General features: G+C 39.9%; 1 protein-coding gene across 1 annotated transcript in view; it reads right to left on the bottom strand.

Moving 5' to 3' along the window:
- TMEM132C (transmembrane protein 132C) overlaps positions 1-21154 on the bottom strand; it is a 223156-nt gene that overhangs the window by 13034 nt on the left and 188968 nt on the right. The window contains exons 5-7 of the mRNA XM_075041447.1: positions 17731-17874; positions 1591-1796; positions 836-1109 (exon numbers count right to left, since the gene is read on the bottom strand). Of these exons, the coding sequence (XP_074897548.1) occupies positions 836-1109; positions 1591-1796; positions 17731-17874 (624 nt within the window). The remainder of the gene's footprint in view (positions 1-835; positions 1110-1590; positions 1797-17730; positions 17875-21154) is intronic.

The raw sequence follows: 21154 nt of genomic DNA, 5'->3' as shown, positions 1-21154 counted from the left end.
ACTAGAAGAGTTGATTTAAAACTTTCTTCCCCTGTTATTCTATGTCCCAGTATGGATGAGCTCATCAGACTTATTTCCCAACCATTTCAAAGGGAGGTTAGCAACATCTAGGATTTGTCCTTCACTGTTTTGCTTGGAAATTCTCATTTCTCTCCCTTTTCTGTTTCTGATGGAACATCAAGGTAGTATGATATCCTTCTCTTTAATGAAACTAAAGGCCATACTGCTATCTTCAGGGAACTAAGGATAGCTAGTTCATGGACATACTGTCTTCTCCACCTTCCTCATCTCATATCTACAGCCTAGATTAGCTATATTCACTCTTTATGCATTGACTTTAGTAAGGATTCAGCTGGGGCAGAACTGGGATACAGTATTGGCCACTTGTGCCTTGAAGGTTTTTAACCCTTGAAGGGTTATTAACCAGGTAGTATATTTTTTCCTGAATTAATGTTTAAATAAATCAGAAGAAACTTGGCACAATCCAAAGATCTCCATCTCAAAAAGCCAAAATGGTGCCCATCAGCTGACTGGTGGTAACCTGCATCCATGTGGGGCAGGAACTCTGACTTCTCACTGAGCCTGGAAATGCCGCCTCTCCTAAACACCTCTGAAGGCTCTATGGCTTCCAGCTCCCAGCCAGGCTGCATGCCTTGGACCACCTCTAGCTTGGATCACTGTCGTTGGGTTAATGCTGTGTGTGAAACTCTAGAAGGTCATAGGAATGTAATGGGAAATTATCCTGCTTCAAGATAGCAGAACACTATACTGGATTTATGCCCCCCGACAGGTTCTCTATGGGAATGGCAGAATGTGGCAGTCTAGAGCACAGTACCTGCATCGCTGTCATTCCTACTTCCCGTCCAATCAAAATCCTGCCTTCCTGCAGCTTGGCAATGTGAGGATCCTCCAGTTTCATAAAATCCTTCACCAGGTCTGTAATGTCAAACTGCCAATCTGAGCCCAGAAGGTAGCTCAGCTGACCCCAAGGGCTAGAATCCTCAGCTACAAATTGTGTGAGGACTCGCACCATGGCATGCTGGTACTGCAGAGTGCATCCTCTTCCTTTCCGCTCATCTTCATCCTCATCATCACTGTCTCTGGTGGGTCTTTTTTCGTACGAAAATGAAGCATAAAGAAATGTTTTAAAGAACATTAGTGAAAACTAACATTAGAGTGCTAATGGAGAGTGCCCCCTTAAATAACAGCCCTCCCTTCTGGTTTTTCAGACCATTGCCGATTCATGGCTATCTAGTATGATGAAGGACCATACAAATGGCCTATACCATTTTTTCATCTAAGCTGGTAAGTCTGAACAACACCAACTCTGTAAGCGGACCTTACCAGAGTACCACACAGTACTCTGTTGCACAGGTCAGACACACACCCAGAAGCAAAACTCCCACAAATTTTAAAAGTTTTATTATATCTGCAGATGTCCAGTGCAAAGCTGGAGATTCCAGTACTGCTGTTCCTCAGGGAAAGTTGCTGCATTTTGGGTGCAGGTGCTGCAGCTGTTCTTGCTGAGAATTAAAATCAACTCCATTCATCTTACAAAAAGACCCAAGAAATTTAGCAACTCAAACTCACCTTTTGTTGGAAACAACTGGGACTCGCCAGCCTTTTATTTGGCTCAGTTCTGTGTCTGAAATGTCGATCTGAAGAGGCAAGCGTGGAACCCAGACTGTGATTTGCAGAGGAGCACTCAGATACTGATACGTGAAGTTCACAAGCGCATTCACCTTGCCCTTCATTTCTTTGCCATTGACAAAAACATAGTCACATCTGTCAGAAACCTATGGAGGGGCAAGAGGGAGAGAAAGAAGAAAAGGTAATCACTGTGACAAAACAAGCTCAAAGGGTAACACTGGCATCTCAAAAACACAAACAAACAAAAAAGGCTCCCTTCTCTTTATGCATGTTAATGGTGGCCTTTTACAATGGGAGCAGCTGAACACAAAAATCCTTCGCTGGTTTAGGAGGCATAATTATGCTGGAGATGCCTAAAGACTTGATACTATTTATGAAGCTGGTGGTTGATTTTCTGTTTGTTATGCAGTAAGCCACTAGCTGATCACAGCGCTGTGGAATTTATAATGAACAAGGCTCCTTCATGGCTTGGTCAAGAGGAATCCAAAAATCAAAACAGGTCTCAATAGAGGCAAGCAGCAAATCAAAGCTCTACCCTGATGGGTACCTTCATCAGCGGGTGATGCTGCTTTCAGTTGTCAAGACAAAGCTGGCTGTGGAGTGGAGTTCATCCACTGAAGAGTAACAGAAGTCTACTCATTTCCTCTGCAATAAACATTATCTGTTTATAAATGTTTACACTTGGATTAAAGCTGTAAAGTATTTCTAAACACTGCGGTAGATTTATCATTAACATGTAAATGCTGTCCTGAAATATAAGCAAGCATTATCATAGTCGTGTAAGAGTTATATCAGTAATCACTTCTTTAATCAATGTTGTAATTTACAGACCATTGAGTTTTCTCATTTATTACATTACTGAGTACTAGTGATAAAATCACTCCTGAATATATAAATCATTAAGAGGGATGCAGATAGTATGAAGTGACTCCATGTGATAAAGTCATTGTCATATCTATTCCTAAAGGTGTCATAAATGTCTGGGGAAATCCTGTGGCACATTAATCATACATTAAGTGGCTAGCAACGGGAGCTGTTACATTACTAAATGAGCTGGTATGTCTACAGAAATTAACACTAAAACCAGCAGATCTCTTCAACTCCTGCTCTTGCTCCCATCCCGACAGAATTCTATTTCATCACCCATAATGAGTATCGTTAGTGGTGACAATGCGTCTCCCCACCTGAACATATATTTATATTATCATCTGCTCCCTTTTATCTGCACTCCCATTCCCAGTATCATTTTATTCAAATGAAGATTATCAGCTGGAAATGCTTATGTCCCCAGGCTAATCAAACAGATGGATGTCCTCTGTGACCACAGATACAGGAGCTAAACTGTTCCCAGTTTGACATACACATCCCATTTGTATCCTCTGTCAGGTTTTGGCACTGCTCACATTCTGGTAAAATATCCGATGGCGAGATTGCAAAATGAAACTTCAGAGAACATAATACAAACGTTTCTATGACTCATTGCCTAAGAGGGTTATGTTGTAACTGGTCTCTGTTGACTGAAAACAGTACTACATACTACAACACCTGACCCATCTATTTAGGCTTCTCCCTCAGACCATCTAAGACAGGTTTAAAAGTCTGAAGGTGGCAGAAATTTATTCATTTTATCACTGTGAATGGCATGCCCTATTTTTACATGTATTAACTTGAATGGCAATACAGAAAGGAGTTTAGTTCACACTAGGCTGTTTCAGAATGACTGATCTAATCTAAAAGTACTATGCAGCAGAGGTGCATAAAACAATACCTAATACCATGCAGTAATTCAGAACTCTTTCCTAGATGGGCTGCTCTTTCTTTCTGTGGTGCCATTGCATCAGCTTCACCCTGAGAGAGGAAACATCATGAAAATGTTTCTCATGAAAACAACTCCAACTGCACAGCCAAGCAAGGGCTACCTGTCAGGACTTACAGCCTTGAGTTCCTGACCACGGAGGCATTTCTGCCTAGAGCAGTATACAACCGCTAGCACATATTGGGGGCATTCAGCTCCTGTATTTGAGCTGCTGATGTATTTGAGCAAGCCCGTTGTCTCGCTGCTGTCTCAGTTACATGGAAACAGGAACGGCCAGTGGGTGACTTGCCTCCCTTGATGCTTACTTACTGATGTGTTACTACCCCTCTCCCTGAAGGTCCCCGTGTCTCTCCACCAGAGATGGAGACCCTGCAAAGTATCTTAGACCAGATACCTAAGTGTTAGGTGGCTGAAGTTAAAAGGAATTCATATCACATTAATATACCACATATGAATGTTACCTATAGCACAACATCCTCACTGAAGTTCAGGGTACAAGGAAGTCCTGGCTGATACAGACTCTTAATTTCTGTCTTCCTCTGTAACCTCAGGAAAGTCAGTTCAACTCTTTCTGTCCATTTTCCCCCACTGGTGTAAACAACAAAACCCAGGGAGCCTTGGTCAGCAACAGTCAGAGAACTGCACTGCAGTTGGAGCACGGAACAAATTCTAGAGCCAAATGGGAAGTAATGAGTGTGCCTGGGGGAGAAGACCCTATGCCTGGAACATTTGACAAAGCAGCTTCAGATACGGCTCTTCTTTCCTTAGCCCTATCTTCCTTTGAGCAGAAGCATTTGGGAGGCTTGTCAATAAGATCTAACCTAATTCTTCTTGGAGCAGCAGCCATTGCCACCCTGAAACTGGTTCCATCCCATTTACTTCTATAGAGTTCATCCCAAAGACAAACAAATGAACTTTCTGAGTTAGTTGTACAAGTTGCTTATTTATGCATATAGTAAACCACATGCACATGCTGATAAAAGATTTGTGATAACATACTGGGCTTCAGACTGACCAGGTCTGGTCTAGATGTATGATTTAATATTATCTAAAGCCCACTGTTGTCAGTAACAGAACAAATGCAACTGCCAGGGAAAAAAACACAGTAACAATAGTAGCAAAACTGCAATTCCTAAATGGTTCTGGGCTGAGATCCAATCTCCATCTGTATTTGTAAAGCTGCTATATGCCTTCATGGGTATGCGACAAACAAATAGCTAAACAAATATATACAGCATCCTAAGGAGGTGGCTGCTGTAGCTACCACACAGCCTTTAGAATTGGTACAGGTTAATATTTATTACTGGACATGCATCAGCAATAGTGGCAGGTCTTTAGGAGTTGCATTGAGAAAAACATTACTCTTTTCACCAAGTACAAGCATTGCTAATGTCCTTACACATGCTCTTTCGTCTGTTCCTGTATTTCTGATAAAGAGGTAGTACACAGAGAGTACAGGAGGAGCAAAGCTTATATTGTGTTGTATTACTGTATGCATTTTAACTATTGTGCTTGCAGGTATCCATTCTTGAAGCAACACTGATTGCTTTTGACAAAGAAAGGCAACAGACTTCCCAACTAGTGCTATACAGGAGATGAAAGGGAGAAAGTATCTCAGCATCTAATTCACCAAGTGTGTGTGCTCTCCATATGTACAGGATTAAGGATACTCCTTCTCAAGAAACATTCAATTAAAGCTATTCCATAGTCTACGCCTCTGTAAGCAACACATCTCAGCTAAGCTTAGCTATACTAGGCTAGCAGAATGCGAGCAAGTGGGTTCGCTTCCCTTGCCCTTGTCTCACACAGTGTCACTTGAAAAAGAAATAAAAAGGATTTCTCACCCTCAGAGAACAAATCCAGATGTACTGATTCTGCTACAATTTACAACATCAGCAAGCCACGTGTAAGGTCTGATTTTCTAAGCAGACACCCCTCACAAAAAAAAGTAGGGGTTATGTGGTGCAACAACAGATCCCCTTAGCTCAGGTTAACTCAGATGGAAATAACATCACAGTCAACTTGTTTGTGGAGTTACTGAGCACAGACTTGGCAAAACTGTTTTGATCTGTTCTCGTATGGGGTTAAAAGAGATGGAAATAGGACTGGTAGGGACAACCTAAAACACTGTTGCATGGAATCATGGAGGAAGGATAGAAAGGTGATTAAAAAGAGTGATAAATTAAACTGGATCATATTAGAACTCAAATGCTTTTTAATTAAAAAGGTATATTTGTTCAAGCATTTTTGATAGATAAAAGTATCTCTCTGTTCTCCTCCAGGGTTTTGCAGTGCTTCTGGAAGGCCAGTGAACAGTACAATGACTGTCTCTCATCTGTGACTCCTGCCCACAGTAGTCTAAGGAAGTTTCTAATAGAAGCTGGAGACTCTGTGAACAGCGATCGGTCTCTCATCTCCTGTAGTACTTATGCTTTTACTATGAAAACATCTTCTCTCTGAAAATGCTTTTTATCTTTGGCATCAGAAGAAGCGAGAGATGATGAAGGGAAAGCCTGCTTAGCCACCACCTTTAAGTGATTGTTTTTTCCTATCCTGCGTAGCAGATCAGCAGAAGTTTTGCATTTTAAAGAGCTTTCTGATGCTATTTCAGCAGTTTCTTTCATTATTAAGCTGCATTCAGCTACTTTCCCTCTTTTTTCTATTTTTCTAACTTCTCTCTCCAGATTAAAACTAAAATAAAGAAGCTAGACAGCAAAAGACAGGGCTAAGCACAATTCCCTAGAGGTTTCTTCTTTGTCTTTCTTTTTTCTGGCATTATATTTTTGTGCCCCTTTGTAACAAAGGCCATTGCCTTTCCAGATGACTTGGATAGATTCTCTCTGCAACAAATCACATTTTATTGAGCTGACAGAGAAAACTACTGCCTGGAAATCAAGAGACAGTCACTCCTGAATCACTACCTATGGCACTATGTGACTTTGTGATCTGGGGAGTGAATGTACCCTTCCATCTCGTAATGAACAGATTAGCTGCAGTGAATATTAAGGAGATTCCTAGTACCGTTACCAGTCAAATGCAGAACCTCTGGGTCTTCCTTTACTTACTCCTTTCACATTAAGGTCTTGATCCCACCATGACCTCTGTATTGCAGAATTGCAAGAAGGGAGCCTGAGTTGCTTGAGGTCACCACAAAGGATGTACTGCCTTGGACTCTGCAGCCATAAAGGGGCTGTTGACACTTCTGTAAGAATATCCGTTTTACTGGGTTAAATTCTGCTACAGATTGCTGAGAAATCTTCATTCAATTACTGGTGGAGGCAGATGGTTTACAAAAGACAAGTTTCATGTCAAATATAAGCTAAGACTGTCTTTCAAAAGATGGTGAACTCAAACCACTGTCTGTTCTGTTTCCTACCGGTTGTACACAGAATTGGAAAGAACAGCAATTGTAAGACCTAAAAATAAATGAGTGGTACTGACTCTGTGAGTCTAGTCTAGTCTAAGCTTGTTTATTCTCCTAGTGGTTTTTCACCTCTGGAGATCAGCCCACTCTCTGAAGGACAGTTCTGAAGGACAAAAAGAGACATTTTTAATATGGCAATCCTGTCAAGTTTATGAACACTGGAAATTTGTGAGGCATCAGTCCATTTTTAGGTAGAGGTCTGTGTGGTTTGCCCTTAATTAAACATCCTGAGGTTTAAAAAGTCTCAGAACTTTAAGACTGAACCAAAGTGAGGAGATGTGATAATGGTAGATGTCCTGCTTGTATTCATCAAATTCAGAATCTTGTGTTTTGGTGTGTAAACACATTTACCTATTTCTGTTATACTAATGTAAATATTGCTAAAGTATTCAAAGGTTACATAAATGTTTAAATATTTATGACAGCATTTCTATGAGCAAAAATATTTTTCCAGTATCTCTTGAAGGAATCTCAATTTCAATGAAAAAAATTTACAGGATAATTAGTAAAGAATAGTGATGTCCAGCACTTTTCAAATATACGACACTCCTAGTACTTCAGCCCAGTATTATCACTCTTACATACCAGAAGGGCAATTGAAGCTCATGGAGGTTAAGCTTTGTGAACAAAGTCATTCATTCCATTAAGGAATACAGAGCACCAGAATGACTTATCCCACTGAATATACTGACACTTACATAATATATAGAAAATATTAGACAGTGATAATAATTCCACAAGCTTTTGGGACAATCCTTTAGAATTTTTTAATATTCATGTCCTTGCTATAGAATTTCTTCTAAGATTTTTTTTTTTAAACAACATCCTCTGTAGAAAGGGAATTATCCTCTATTAATTTCCAGAGGTTTTGAGAGAGACTCTCTATAGCTCTCTAGCCTTGATTCCAATTAAATACTATGGTTTTATACATAAAGGAAATCCAATGCTTCATGAAGATTAGGTGATGGTAACTGCTTCATAAAATGGATTTCAATGCCTGGCTGCATAATCCTGAATAATCAATAACCTACTACTACTGGAAAATGGAAGCTGTCTCAAGGCCCATACTACTCAGTTTTTCATGTTAAACTGTTTAAGTCTGATAAGAGTTAAAGCTTCAGACCTGAGCTCTTCCATGATCTCTGGAATGATATTTACAGCTTTGTGACACTGTTAGAGCAGCCTTTAAAATGGAAGCATCCATTACAGGAGTTGCTAATTGCTAGTGTGACTTGACTTGCCAGAGCCACCCCTCGTTCCCGCCGACTACAGCTGGAGCTGTGCTCAGTGACTTGGAAAGTGAAGCCAAAAGCTCCCCTCGCAGTGCGAGTGTAAAGGTAAATACAGTAATGCAGACTTAGCACTGGTAAGACTGTCATCTTAATAAATGAAAGGCTTGATTTTTCACATTATGTGCAAGAATAAACCTGAGAGTTGTTTTTACCTATGACCCACCAAAAGAAAAAGAATGTATTTGTTTCTTGAAATAGTTGAGGAATAATTGCTCCCGTTCTGGAAACAGTGATGAGGGACCAGGGCAAGTATTACACTTTAATAACTGATTTGAGCCTCATTCTGTCGCTCTTAGAACTAACCCTCTGCAATTTTCAATGGATAACATGGCTTGTGCGTTGGTGTTGCTTTGTGCTTGTAAACAGCTGCCACATTCCAAATGCGGTTTCAGTCCTTGCAATCAGTCCTCAGGCAAAGTTCCCAGCAACATGCACTACTAAGATGGGGATCGAGCCCTGAGCACTGAAGAAGAGAACTCTGTAAAATCAGGGCCATAGTTTAGAAGCAATTTGGAGACTCTGCTGAGAAGGGTCTGCATTTTCAGTATCAGCAGCCAGATTAGCAAAACTAAGTAGAAAACCCCCAAAGCTAGAGAGCATTTCTTAGGGAAAAGGCTGTACATTATCTAATCTCATTACAAAGATTTTGCTGGCAGCTTTGCAGAGCAGAAGCGGTACATTTAATTAACTGAATATCATTCACTACGACAGAACTGAGAGAGTAAAAGGGGCACAAAATGCCAGCTGAGACTGGAGGGCATCTATTTGCTCCCAAATGACCAGCTTTTGAAGCTGAACTGTAGCTGCACTGAGCCATAGGAGCTCTCTGCAGCTAGCATTATCACGTAGAACAAAATTTGTCTTGTTTTGTGCACTCTCGAGTCAAGTAATTTCTGAAAATGGGGCCGAACAGAGTTTGGCTCCTACTCGGTAGGGATATGCCAGACTATGTGTGCAGCATGGCCCCAAATATCTTGCATGGCAAAGCAGGATCACAGGGTAAATGTAGGGACTTTTAATTCCATCTACAGGCTTTGGACAGTAGTTGCATATTTGAGAACATCACAATGCTTGTCATTTTCTAACTTAATATGTATCTACAGTATACAAATTCACAATGTGTAAATTACAGCTGTTGGCAGAAAAGGAAAGGAGACACAAAGCACTGTTTCTTCTGACTGTATTACTCAAAAGGGTCTGGAGAAAACTGCTTATCTTCCCATCATATCTATAGCTGTCACAAGACTAATGTTATTTCTCCCATTTACTTTCCTGGTCTTGATCTTGCAGCTTTGAAGTTGATTTTGAAGCACTTTCTATGGACCTTGAGGCACTGTTATTGCTGCTCTGCTTTGATTTTTCATTTGGGATGTATAGGTTCTCCATACTGACATCACTAATGGAGGCAGTGAGCTGGGTGCAGGCATGAGATGACAGCGAAAGAAGTCTGCAAGGATATGGTTTAAAAGTTTCTTTAGCTGCCCTTGAAATCTTTGCATATTATGTGATGGCAAGGTATTTACAACTTTATTGCTGAATTTAAGTATCTCAGACCATGTCAATTTTGAGTTTCAATTTCCACAGAGGCTGACTGCTTGGGGAGTATTGGTATACATTAACGATATAACATCTTATGTGAAAGCTCCATGTATTGCTGGCCTATATGCCATATTTGCATCTGACAGAAGTGTGTGGTAAAGCTTCATTTTTCTAAAGCTCCTCTGAAGTTTTTCCACTCTACTGATGTATATTGATCCCAGTAAATCACAGGACTATGAAAAGTATGGAGGAGAGCAAGGAGGTGAACTTTCTATTTGCAATTCTGTTCAGAATATAACATAACATATTAGATTTACGAGAAGAAAAGCCTACAAAAGCACAGGGCTTCAGAACAGCAAAACAATGGAGTTTCCATGCTGTGACTTTCTTTCCTGTTTTTAAAGCTTTTCAGTTTCACACAAATCATAGGAACACATAGTATCAGAAGAGGAAAGAGGAGCCATGAGAGAAATAGGCTGCTGGGTTTGGACTCACAAAGAGATACGGCTTCCGCTTTCGAGGGCTTTCAAGGCTATATTAGGGTGTGGTGAGTAGGAACTGTATTTGCAGTTCATCAGCTACCGAACGTAAACTTCAGGAAGGTCATTTGTGGTGGCCCTTCAGGGTATCTGCACCATGCAGTGGATGTGACAGAGATCCCATGCTTGTTCTGAGCCTGCTGGTGTGTCCCTACAGACCCATGAAGAGACCCTAGCCCAGGACCCAAAAGCAGCGTAGCTGTGTTAGCTCTCAGCACGGTGTGACATGAACTGAGCCTTCAGCTCCTGATTCTGGAGCAAACCGAGGGAAGACTTGCAAGCCTGAGAATGAGCACACAGGCACCTTAAGAGTAGTCATCCAACTTTTCTACATTCCTTCCAGAAAGTTATACAACTACTTCATTTTTTAAAATGAGACTACTGCTACAATTCTGACTGTGTGGGCTGAAGTATCTGAAAGAGGCATCAACCCTCCATGAGTAGCTGCCTGCATGTTGCAGTGGAGGAGGACTGGCAGTAGCTGCTGCTGTTTAGATTGACCCCTCCCTGCTTTCACTGAATCTTGCAGGACTGCCATAAAACCACAGAAGAGAGCATTACATTAAAGTGACTGCACAGAATATGGCCTGTCTGTCAGTAGACCACACTGGATTCCTGGAAATCCCACCTAGTGTGACTTTTCATTTCTCCCTTTGTTTTACAGGGTTGAGTTAGGAATGAGACCTGTTTTAATCAGAAGCTTATCTACTTACTCGTTATTCAGCATGCTCAGCTCTCAAAGAGTTGCACCTAGCTAACAAACTCCAGAGTTTTATTTGACCTAAGTAAAAAATGAACGATAAATCAATTGCATTATATTCACTGTAGGAGCTTTTTATTGGAAGTTAGTGTTCTTCTGCAATCAAAATAGCTGGTAGGAACAACCAGTTCTTTCTAGTCAGCCCCTTGTTTTTATTTTCTCCTATAACCTGCACTAAAAACATAATGTGAAGCCCTAAATCCTCTGAGTCTTGAAGGCTTTGCAATAAAGCCCCATACGAAGAATGGAGGTGTATGCTGAGGTGCAGAAATGCAATGCAAGTTTGGACACTTACCCTGCTGTATGCAGCAGGAGCTGAAAGGTATGAGTGAAAATGTAACATGACCGTGACGTGCCAGGGTTTCTAATGGGACAAAATCTTCTGAAACACTGCTTTCCCTTGAGATGACCATCTGCATCACGCTTCATCACAACCCACCATATCATTATCTGCCTCCAGATGCTGCTGGTAAGAAAGCACAGGGAAGAAACCTTAGATGCCATGGGAAGCTTTGCTTTGAGCAGACTTAGCTTTCCTCTAACAGATACTTATGAGATTCCTAATTTCTATATTTTGGCAACATCTGTTATAATGTTTCACTGAACCAAGTACAATTATCTCCAAGCTATGTTTAGGATCAGAAACACAGAAACATTGATTCTTTACAAGATCAGTTCTGTAATGCTCATGATGTAACACTTCAATTTCAATAGAAAAAGGACCAGATCTTGAACTAGCCCTGTGGAGAGTAACACACTAGATATTTAGGCCCTTCCTCAACAAGCTCAAGCATTTCCATATCCTTTAGCACTGCAGTGCACCAGGTAAGGACATTCACACCCTGATTCCCATACAGGTTTTGACAGACCAATGTATTTTGGCACTAGCACTTTCTTTAATGTAACACTTCACACCCTTCCATCACACCAATGTTTCTATCATCGCCCATCCCCACCTCACCATTCCCTGGGCGCCTGTTTTGCTCTATCTTGGTTGCATGTCTGGAAAGTTCAAAGGGATCCAGGGACCAGCTGAGCCCTTACAGTAAGTAGATCAGGTAGCAGAAGCTGGTGCTACAGCAGGATGTTATCCCCCATCAGTCCACCAGCTGTGGGGAGAAGCTGATCTCTGGTTAGGTCAAGATATTTACAGAGTGCAGCAACCTCTGCTCTCACTTACAGAATATCAGGCCTACTTATGCATGGATAACCACACTTTTCTAGGTAGGGCTAATACAAACAAAGGGCAGGATGATTTCCCTTAGTGGTGGAAGCCTGCTTTTGAATTACAAAGTCTGGAATCCAGCCCCTGTACTCAGAGAGCAAGTGATCATGTTGCCCCAGTACATAGTCACTGATTCAAGTCATAGTAAGTATCCCTCTGTTTGCTGCCTAAACAATATGATGAAAGGGCATCCATAGATCTTATTTTTATTAAGACTTTTTTTTCTGGAATAGCCATGGTACTACCATGAAACGTTAAGGAGCCTGAGGGACTGTCCCCATACCATTAAAACTTCAGGGTGAGCTTTCCTGATGGCTTTAATGAGTGCAGCACTTTAATGAGTGCAGGTTTGAGGCTTAAGAGTTCAATTCTTTAATAGCTGCCTGTAGCTCAGCCACTCAGCTTGGAACTGCATTCAACCTACTGGCAGGAAAATGCGTAACTCAACTTCTAATAAAAATACCTATGGAGGCTGCTAACTAGTTGTCCTGGTTAAACCACAACACTAGTGGTTCCTCTGCCTATCAGAGTGAAAACAGTGCTTCTGTATTTAGTTTTAAAACACATTTCAAGTTTTGCAAATACTGGAAAGCAAGGAAGAGTGGTGAAATTTCTTTGTAGTTTAATAAACAACTGTAGAGGTTGAAGCACAGCTATTTGTGTAAGATTGGGTATATTAAGACAATAGCAAAGTATCATCTAAATAATGAAGTGCTGATGACTCTTCCTTAGTAAAGAGGGTATTGTGATATGGTTCCAGATACACAATTTTAAAACTAAATTACTACAATTAGTACACAACTATTTATTTATCTCTTATGAATATGTCTGTCTATCAGCTTCCTTACTGGCAAACTGAGATGTTCCTGCATCCTTTGTTTCACAGCATCCAGACTAACCTTTAATCTGAATAGATTCACAAATGGACAGCAGACATTTCAACATGAGTTTGGGTCTACTAAGAATTAATTTCATTTCATAAACTGTTTCCACCACAAATGGCAAAAACTCTGAAACATTTATGAAACCTAAATGACTCTTTCATATGAGTATGTTCCCTGATGTCAGCAGTATTCACAGTAAAGTTACTCATGTGTGTAAACGATTACTGGATTGGGCCTTTAAACAAGATCTGTAACCTTGACAGGTGTTTATAAGTCCCATCACTATTGCTTTGAAAGTGTTGATACCAGCAGTAGCTCCAGTCTTTTCTAGCTATTAAGCTAGAGTTCAACCATAACCCCCCCCAACCAGATTTTCAGCCCCCAACAGTTCACTGTTGCTTTGATCTGGGATTTTGTTTCAAGTGACTGTGATAAGAGAGGGACAGCTGTGACACTGTCCTGGATTTTAGCTCCTAACAGAAATTCCTAACATTCTTGCAGTGGCCTTTACCTGCAGTTAATGTCATCCTCTACTCATCAGTCCCAATGAAGCCAAGAGCCCACTGTTCATTAACAACTACTGAGGGACATCTTAAAGGTAAGATCTGTGTTTCTGTTTCCAGTGACAACCACAGCAGCTGCATGTGTGGACTAGTATTATCTGAATCCATGTTTTGATCTGAATACATCTCAAAGCTATCATTTCCATTTAAAAATGAAAAGAAACTAGTAAATAAGGTCTTTAGAGTATGGTTCAGGGCTAATACACTAAGACTAGTATCCAGCTTTTAATTTACCAATTATAAATAACAGCAATACAATAAGAACACAATTCCATGTATACAGCAACACAATACCTCATGTAACAATACCTCAGGTAGCAACGGGGTAAAACCTAGTCCAAGAATGATGAAATACAAACCCAAAATGTTTACAGTAGCTTCTGAAATACACAGCACTGAAGATTTTTGAACTCAGGTTATTTTCATGGAAAAAACCATCCTCAAGTTCGTAAGCATCATCAAGAGTTTTCAAACTGGAAAAGTCACAAGGTATTGCAAGTCTCCTGAAACTGTGCTCTTCTTCACAGCATGAAACCGCATCTGTTCTAGCAGCCAGGTGACCCTGGAATCCAGAGCAGTATTTGCTCTTGAGCAAACTGCACAAAAGCACTAGCAAAAGCAGCCACGTTCCACTTGAATTTCCAGGAGATGAAAAGGAGCCTATGCATGTAACTGCAATTACTATTAATGGATGCAGATATATGGATTCTATTGGTAAATTCCAGCTTAGCAAAGTAAAATTTGTCTGTTGCTTCATTTTTAGTGCCATAATAAATTTTGTGTCCACTTTTAAAAGGCTGGACCACTGTGTGAAGGACTAGAGCGTTCAAAGACTTTTAAAGTTCATGAAATCAACTGTAAATTTGGAAATAAAGAGTTGAAACTATGAGACAATAAAGAAAGTAAAAGGAGTAGTAGTCAGCAGATTAAGACAGGACACAAACTGTGCACTGAGCTGCCTCGAGACCATGCTTATCACTGGGGAAACTACTACCTGTTATTTGCACATATATCTTATGTTTAGACTTCCACTGGGATCTGTTACTGAGAATAATGTAATTGCAGCCAAACTGAAGGCACTGTTAAAATTAATACAAATAAGCTTTTATCTAATGGCCTTTCAAATTGCTGGGCAGAAACATTACCTTTAGGCTCTTTACATGAACCATACAAATGGACACTTATTTACTTGGTGACTAAATATTACAAGCCAAGTGCTAATAGGCACCGATCATCTTCAATTTCTAGCCTAATGCTGTTATGTTTGCCTGAATCCAAAGTTGTCAGAAATTCCACACAATTGAAATCAAACCAAAATATCTGTGTGAACCTCTAGGTGACAATAGTCTAAGTATTGAATAGCTCTCATCAATAAGTCCTTTTTTTTCTTAGTTTGTGGTTTAATCTACAGGCTTTCATACCTGTAAACATGTTCTGGTTCTGCTATGACGGGGATGCTCAGGAACATGAACTGTAAACACATGCATGCATTCTTTGTTGAAGATACCATGAAGTTTTCCCAGCAGATATAATTTATGATGAATGGACTTCTTTTTTTAAAAAAACAGAAAGGTTACTCCCAACAAGGTCTCTAAAAGAGTATTTTACAGAGGAAAATGATATATCCAAAGAATTTAACATAAAAGCTTGATGGGGAATTTCAAAATGAATTAAGGATTAAAGGCCTTTGTGCCCCATTTGAAGCTTTCTGAGTGCTTTTTAAAGTCAGAACCAATAGGAAGATGTCAATTTGACTTGAACCCCAAACTTCATTTCCCCATGTAAAGAAATTTCCTGGAAACTGGAACATTCTAGATGAAAAAAGCGCCCCTTTTTCTTTATGATGAGATGATAAAACCTTTTTGTCAAAGCATTTCATTGAACTCTATTTTTTAACTAGCTGTATGTTTTATAGCAGTTAGCACTCATGTCACAGATGCATTCCTCTACAGATTCTGCATATATTTCTAAATACATAGAAGATAGTTTCTCTATTCATCTGAGCAATTTCAAAACATTTCTGAAGAGAAAGAAATTACACCTGAAAAATTGCTCTAGTTGATTCCAATAAACACTGTGCGTTAGCCTCCAGTTATTTGTTTCACTTCAACTTCAGAGTGGCTGGACAGGGAGGCTTCTAGAAGCCACTTAAAAATGTTCCAGTAGCACAAAGAGGCTCCATTTTAAGAAACCCTTTTAGTGTAGATAAATTATTTCTGTAGAAAATAAGAGAAGAGCACAGCAGGGTCCCATGTGCTAATCAAAGGACATAGTGCTTCAAGGAGACATGCTTTCCAAACAAATTGTTAGAGAACTACAATAGTCCAGGCTGTACTACAATTACTGCAAGAACACTCTTTTTTTGTAAGATTTGGGAATTTCAGTTCTCCTTGATCAACATGCTCCAAAGCTATAAAACCCAGAAGTCATTTTTGCAGAGGGATTTTTATTTGGGAAATCATTGTGCTGTCATTTTCTATGCATCTTCTGGTGATGTATAACAAATGCCCATCAGAAATACATTTTTTTCCCTGACCTGAGTTTTCCTCTGAATGGAAGAACTTAACACTGGTCATTTTCATTGTCGGAAAGAAGAAATCCCCATGGGGCTGGACTTATTTGGAGAAATTTTGTAAGCTATTTAAGCAAGATGGCTAATCTGGATGATCACAGTAGTTCTTTTCTAAATTTTTTTTTTTTTTTTAATTTGTGAATGCTATCTCCTATTTTTTCTTACTCAGGAATGTGGTTTCCAATAAGGTTACAATCAGGATGACCCCTAAGCTAAATTCCAGCTTTTACTTTGATTTGTAGTTAGGTGGCTTCCTTAGGAAAAAGGTTAACAGGAATTCTTGAGATTAAGAACTCTGTAAAGCATCTGATGTATGGGAGCACTTCAAGCTCCAGCAAACTGGAGAGATGTTTGGCTCTGAAGGATCCACTGAAAGCAGAAAGCTTTCTGTAAAAGGTTTCTATAATGGCTTCATTAGTTCAAAGTATGACTATTTTTCCCACCTCCTTGGTTACTGGTATAACAAATCCTTCTACATAAATTCTACAATAGTGCAGCAAATTATTCAATAGTGCAAAAGTTCACCGGAGTTCTATTGCTCTCCATGAACCTACAAACTGAACTGACTGTAATACATAACGCTGCGGCATTAGTATTTGTATACTATACATCCATCCAAGAGAGCTGATAGCATATTAAAGACACCTAAAGAGTATCATCACAAAGCCCTCTGTGCTATATGCTGTAAAATCACATAATATAATAAAATCCCTATTCAAAAGAGCTTATAGATCAAGGGTAAAATCACCCTTGCTCAAACACCATGCACCATGAAAGTCCTGTGTGGGAAGTGCAACGGGATTCATGCAGAGCATTGTCTTTCTACTGACACCCTGCACAACTGTGAATTTCCTTCAGGGCTTCGACTACGTATTCACAGCTGAAATAGCTGTGTTGCCTTAAGACAATACCACCCCACTGGTGTTTTTTACTGTGCGACATTAAGCTGCTAGTGCTAAATTGATGGACCAGTCATGTGAATGCTTTCTAGCCACTTCTGTGCAGAATCAAGTTGTTAATTCAAAACAGCTCTTGGCAGAATGTGAAGTCGACCAGGATGACTTTGCATTGCAGTTGCTGAGGAATGCTCATCCAATCCATTCCACTGATGCAGCTGTGGAGGTGATAATCACAGCTGGAAAGGTGCTAAGAAACATCTGGAGAGGCAGTACTAACTGCAGAGCTGGTTTTGTAGTGAATGAACTCTGTGCACAGAGGACTTGAGGTGACATTACCAAGACATTTTAAAATTAGGACACAAAAATTAAACATTGAAATTCTACTGAAACTCAGTGTGGTGGCTGTACTGTTGCACCTAACTCTTTTCTTAAAAATCCCCTCTTTATGCTTTTGAAACAGAGTAAAATTAATTTGCAGGATGGATTTAGCGGTTGTTCCCAGGCTATTATCCTTTTGTGTATAAAAAGACATGAAATTTCAGAAACCAATACATGGCATAAACTTACTTTAAGGACGTCTTCATCAGAGGATTTGCACTCAACTGATTCAGAGATGTCTGTCACAGCACTGTTCTCCTCAATGGAGACCACTTTGATGGGCACTGCCACTGTTTTTCCCGTGAGAATTGCAGTGTTCAGGATTTCCGTGTCCTGTACACAAAACAAAGCACAGCACCATTCAGAGACGGCTAAAGAGATTTCCAAAAGGCTAGCATCAGCTCTTCAACTGGATTTACACTCAAGAAAGATGCAGTAGTTCTCAGTGGCTAATGATTTAATCTCAACTTCTAATAGGCGCAACTTGGTAAAATGTAGTAAAACCCCAACTGTATTTTATCTGCTAAATAATCAGCTGCATTGCACACTGTTAAATAGTGAGCAACATGACTGCAGCTAAATTCAGCCCAGGCAGGCACACATCACAGGTAGCTTCTACTTTTTAAGTATGAGGGACTTTTCCCAGTATTTACTTTCCAAAACATGAATTCAGAGTTTTTACTAAACTGGATTGGACTGGCAATGTTTGGGACAGGATACAAGAGCCTCGAAAGTAAAAATATTGCTCTTTGAATCTAAGCCCATTGCAAAGACGGGACCTCTCTGTGAACTTTGTATCTGGAACTGTTTCAAGATTATTTAATTTCCTTTGATATGGCCAATGAAGCAAAGTAAGGAATCCAGGAGGAGTTAGTGATGCTATTAACTGCAGGGAAATAACAAGGAAATTTGAACTTGGGTCGTGGCACAAAAAGGCCTTTCAATACACCATTGACTAAGCCAACTCTTCTAACTCCTGAACTGTTTCAGCATCACCATACTTCCCAAGATTCCGATGCAGGAAGAACTTCGAAGTATTCTCCAAATTTTCAACTTCCAATTCTGTAACGTGAATAAAATATTCAGCAAAATCCTCAGCACCAAAGTCATGAGGAATGCAGCCACTGACGTCAACAGCAGCAAAATGGGACACTGATACTGTTGATACTGTTTTCAATTCAAGTTTAGTGAGTTTGAAATCTAGGTCAGATTTTCTTTTCATCTTGCAGCTTGTTATTTCTCAGGTTCTCCTACAGCTCTCATAAGAAATCCCATCAAATTAAAAAAAAACAACAACCTGTTAAAAAAGGAATGTTGACTGTTCTAGAAAACTAAGAACCCTAAATAATTCCTATGGCATATATGAAAACAAAGCTACCCAACACAGTAAATCAGAGCCAGATTTATAAATAATATAACTGGAAAGTCTAAAGCCATTCTCAGAACTCTTGTCTTTCAAAGGTAGAGCCATCCCCCACACAAATTCTGCTGGGTACCTGACATTTTTGAGCAACAGAACGCTGTAGTGAAATGCATGGGTTTTGGAGCTTAGCTTCTGTCACTCACACTTGAAAACTTTGTTCCAAAAGTATTTATTTCCATGTACTGGCATTTTGGTAAATCCAGAAACAGAGGCAAAGGAGCAGATCTCAACATTTGTGAAAAAAACCCTCAGTAACAAACCCATCTACTCTCTGTCTGCAGTCTTCCAAAGCAACAAGAACTGAATAACCCACAACGGTTCACAAAAAAAGCAGGTTCAACATATTTTCTGTTGTGTATTTGGCTACTGCAAGTGCTGTATGTCCTTCAAAATTAATCTTTTGCCTCGATCCCTCAAAGCCTTATTTTCTGTGACTCAGTGTTAAACACTTCGAACTAAGGACTCCAGGGCAAAGGAGCAGCAAGAGAGTTTGTGGAAATGACAGGACATCTTTTCAGGCTATCACAGCTCTGCTTTGAAATGATTCTACTCAGATCCAGTTTTTCCTTAGCAACTGATATGTATTACTGATAGAGAAATCTAATTTAAAGGGACAGGCTCAGAGGAAGAGAAATCCCATAAATAGAAACGAGTTTCAGATATAAAACATACCCTGATTTACCCGTATTTGCATTTAATGGTAATTTATGAAGTTCAAGACAAATCGGGAAATCACATACACACAAACCAAAAAGGAAACAAGCTCTGCACCACTGCCAAGAAGATAAAAACAAAGACCTGATTATGCAATGAGGTGAAACTTTTGTGCCACAAGCAGCAGAGTAAATTCATCATCCAGGTTTAACTTGCAACAAACTGCCTGGGAGTCATTCGAACTTCCTCCAGCTCTGCTTTGCTCATGCCTGCAGCGCTGAGTATTCAGTGGCCTCAACATGAAGTCAAATGTTAAGAAAAATAGAAGAGAAGAGAAGCGGGAAGCCCAGCAGACAAGACCACAAGGCACTCTGACCCACGTGAGGATCCTGTGCTTCTGATTTCCCAGCCCTGCATATCACCAGAAAAAGACCAGCTGCTTAGTCCGCTCCGGCATTGCCCTGGGTGATGGCGAGACTGCCACTAGCATAATGCTATATCATGTTTGCTGCACCACCACCCATGGCTGCAGTTCAGCTCTCAGCCTACACCACAGCACCATGAGAACACTACAGGATAGGATTAATATCCAGTATTGCAGATAGGATTTAAAAAAATGGGATGCAACAAAGTTAAATGCAAGTTGCTTCGTTTCTGTAGGCACAACTAATCCTATAAATACAGGACAGAAAAGATTCAACAGGAAAAGCTGCTCTTAGAAAAGCATTTGGGGACTGGAGTAGATCACAACTGAACACAAGTCAGTAATTGCATACTGTTGTGGTTAAAAAACAAAACCAAACCAACCAAAGAACCCTCCCGCAGTAAATCGTATGAAGAGGAGTATCACCTGTAAGATGTGAGGTACTCCTACTCAGCACTAGCAAGGCCTCAGCTAAAGAACTACATCTAATTTTGAGAACTATACTGTCAAGAAAAACCCTCTCAAGTGAAAAGAAATAAAAAAAGAACAAGGAGAATAAATTAAAGACTAGAAAATAAGATTCGTGACGAATGACTGAAAGAATTGGGATTGTTTAGCCTAGAAAAGATTATGGGGAAGTATGATTACTGTCTCCATATACATAAAAGTTTTCAAAAAATGAGGAAGAATAAACTATTTTCTACGTTCATGGAAAGGGCCTGAGGTAATGGGCTTAAACTTCAACAAGGAAGATTTGTTTGACATTAAGGCAATCTTTATTATAAAAATAATGATAACGAGTTGATGGAATAGGTTGTCTGGGGCAGAAGAAAACGTCTAGCCTAAGAGATCTTTGCAGAACATGTTATACATCATTCAGAAATAGCATAGGTTCTTTGAGTCAGGTAGAAGAGGAAACGGAGCAGGTGACCTCTTGTGGTTCCCTCCACCCCTGTATCTTAGTAGCCTCCATTTTTTCAAAATTGAATGATAACACAATAACCTATATATCTTGTTTTCTAAATAACCCTATTCTGCTTCACCCATCCCAAATAATATGATCCTTCTTCACTGAATAAAAGAAAATGATCTATACCTTTAAAGTGGAAAAG

This window comes from Buteo buteo, chromosome 11, assembly GCF_964188355.1.
Source record: "Buteo buteo chromosome 11, bButBut1.hap1.1, whole genome shotgun sequence".
NCBI lineage: Eukaryota > Metazoa > Chordata > Aves > Accipitriformes > Accipitridae > Buteo > Buteo buteo.
Note: the sequence above shows the minus strand (reverse complement) of the source record. Positions and strands in the feature narration are given on the sequence as shown.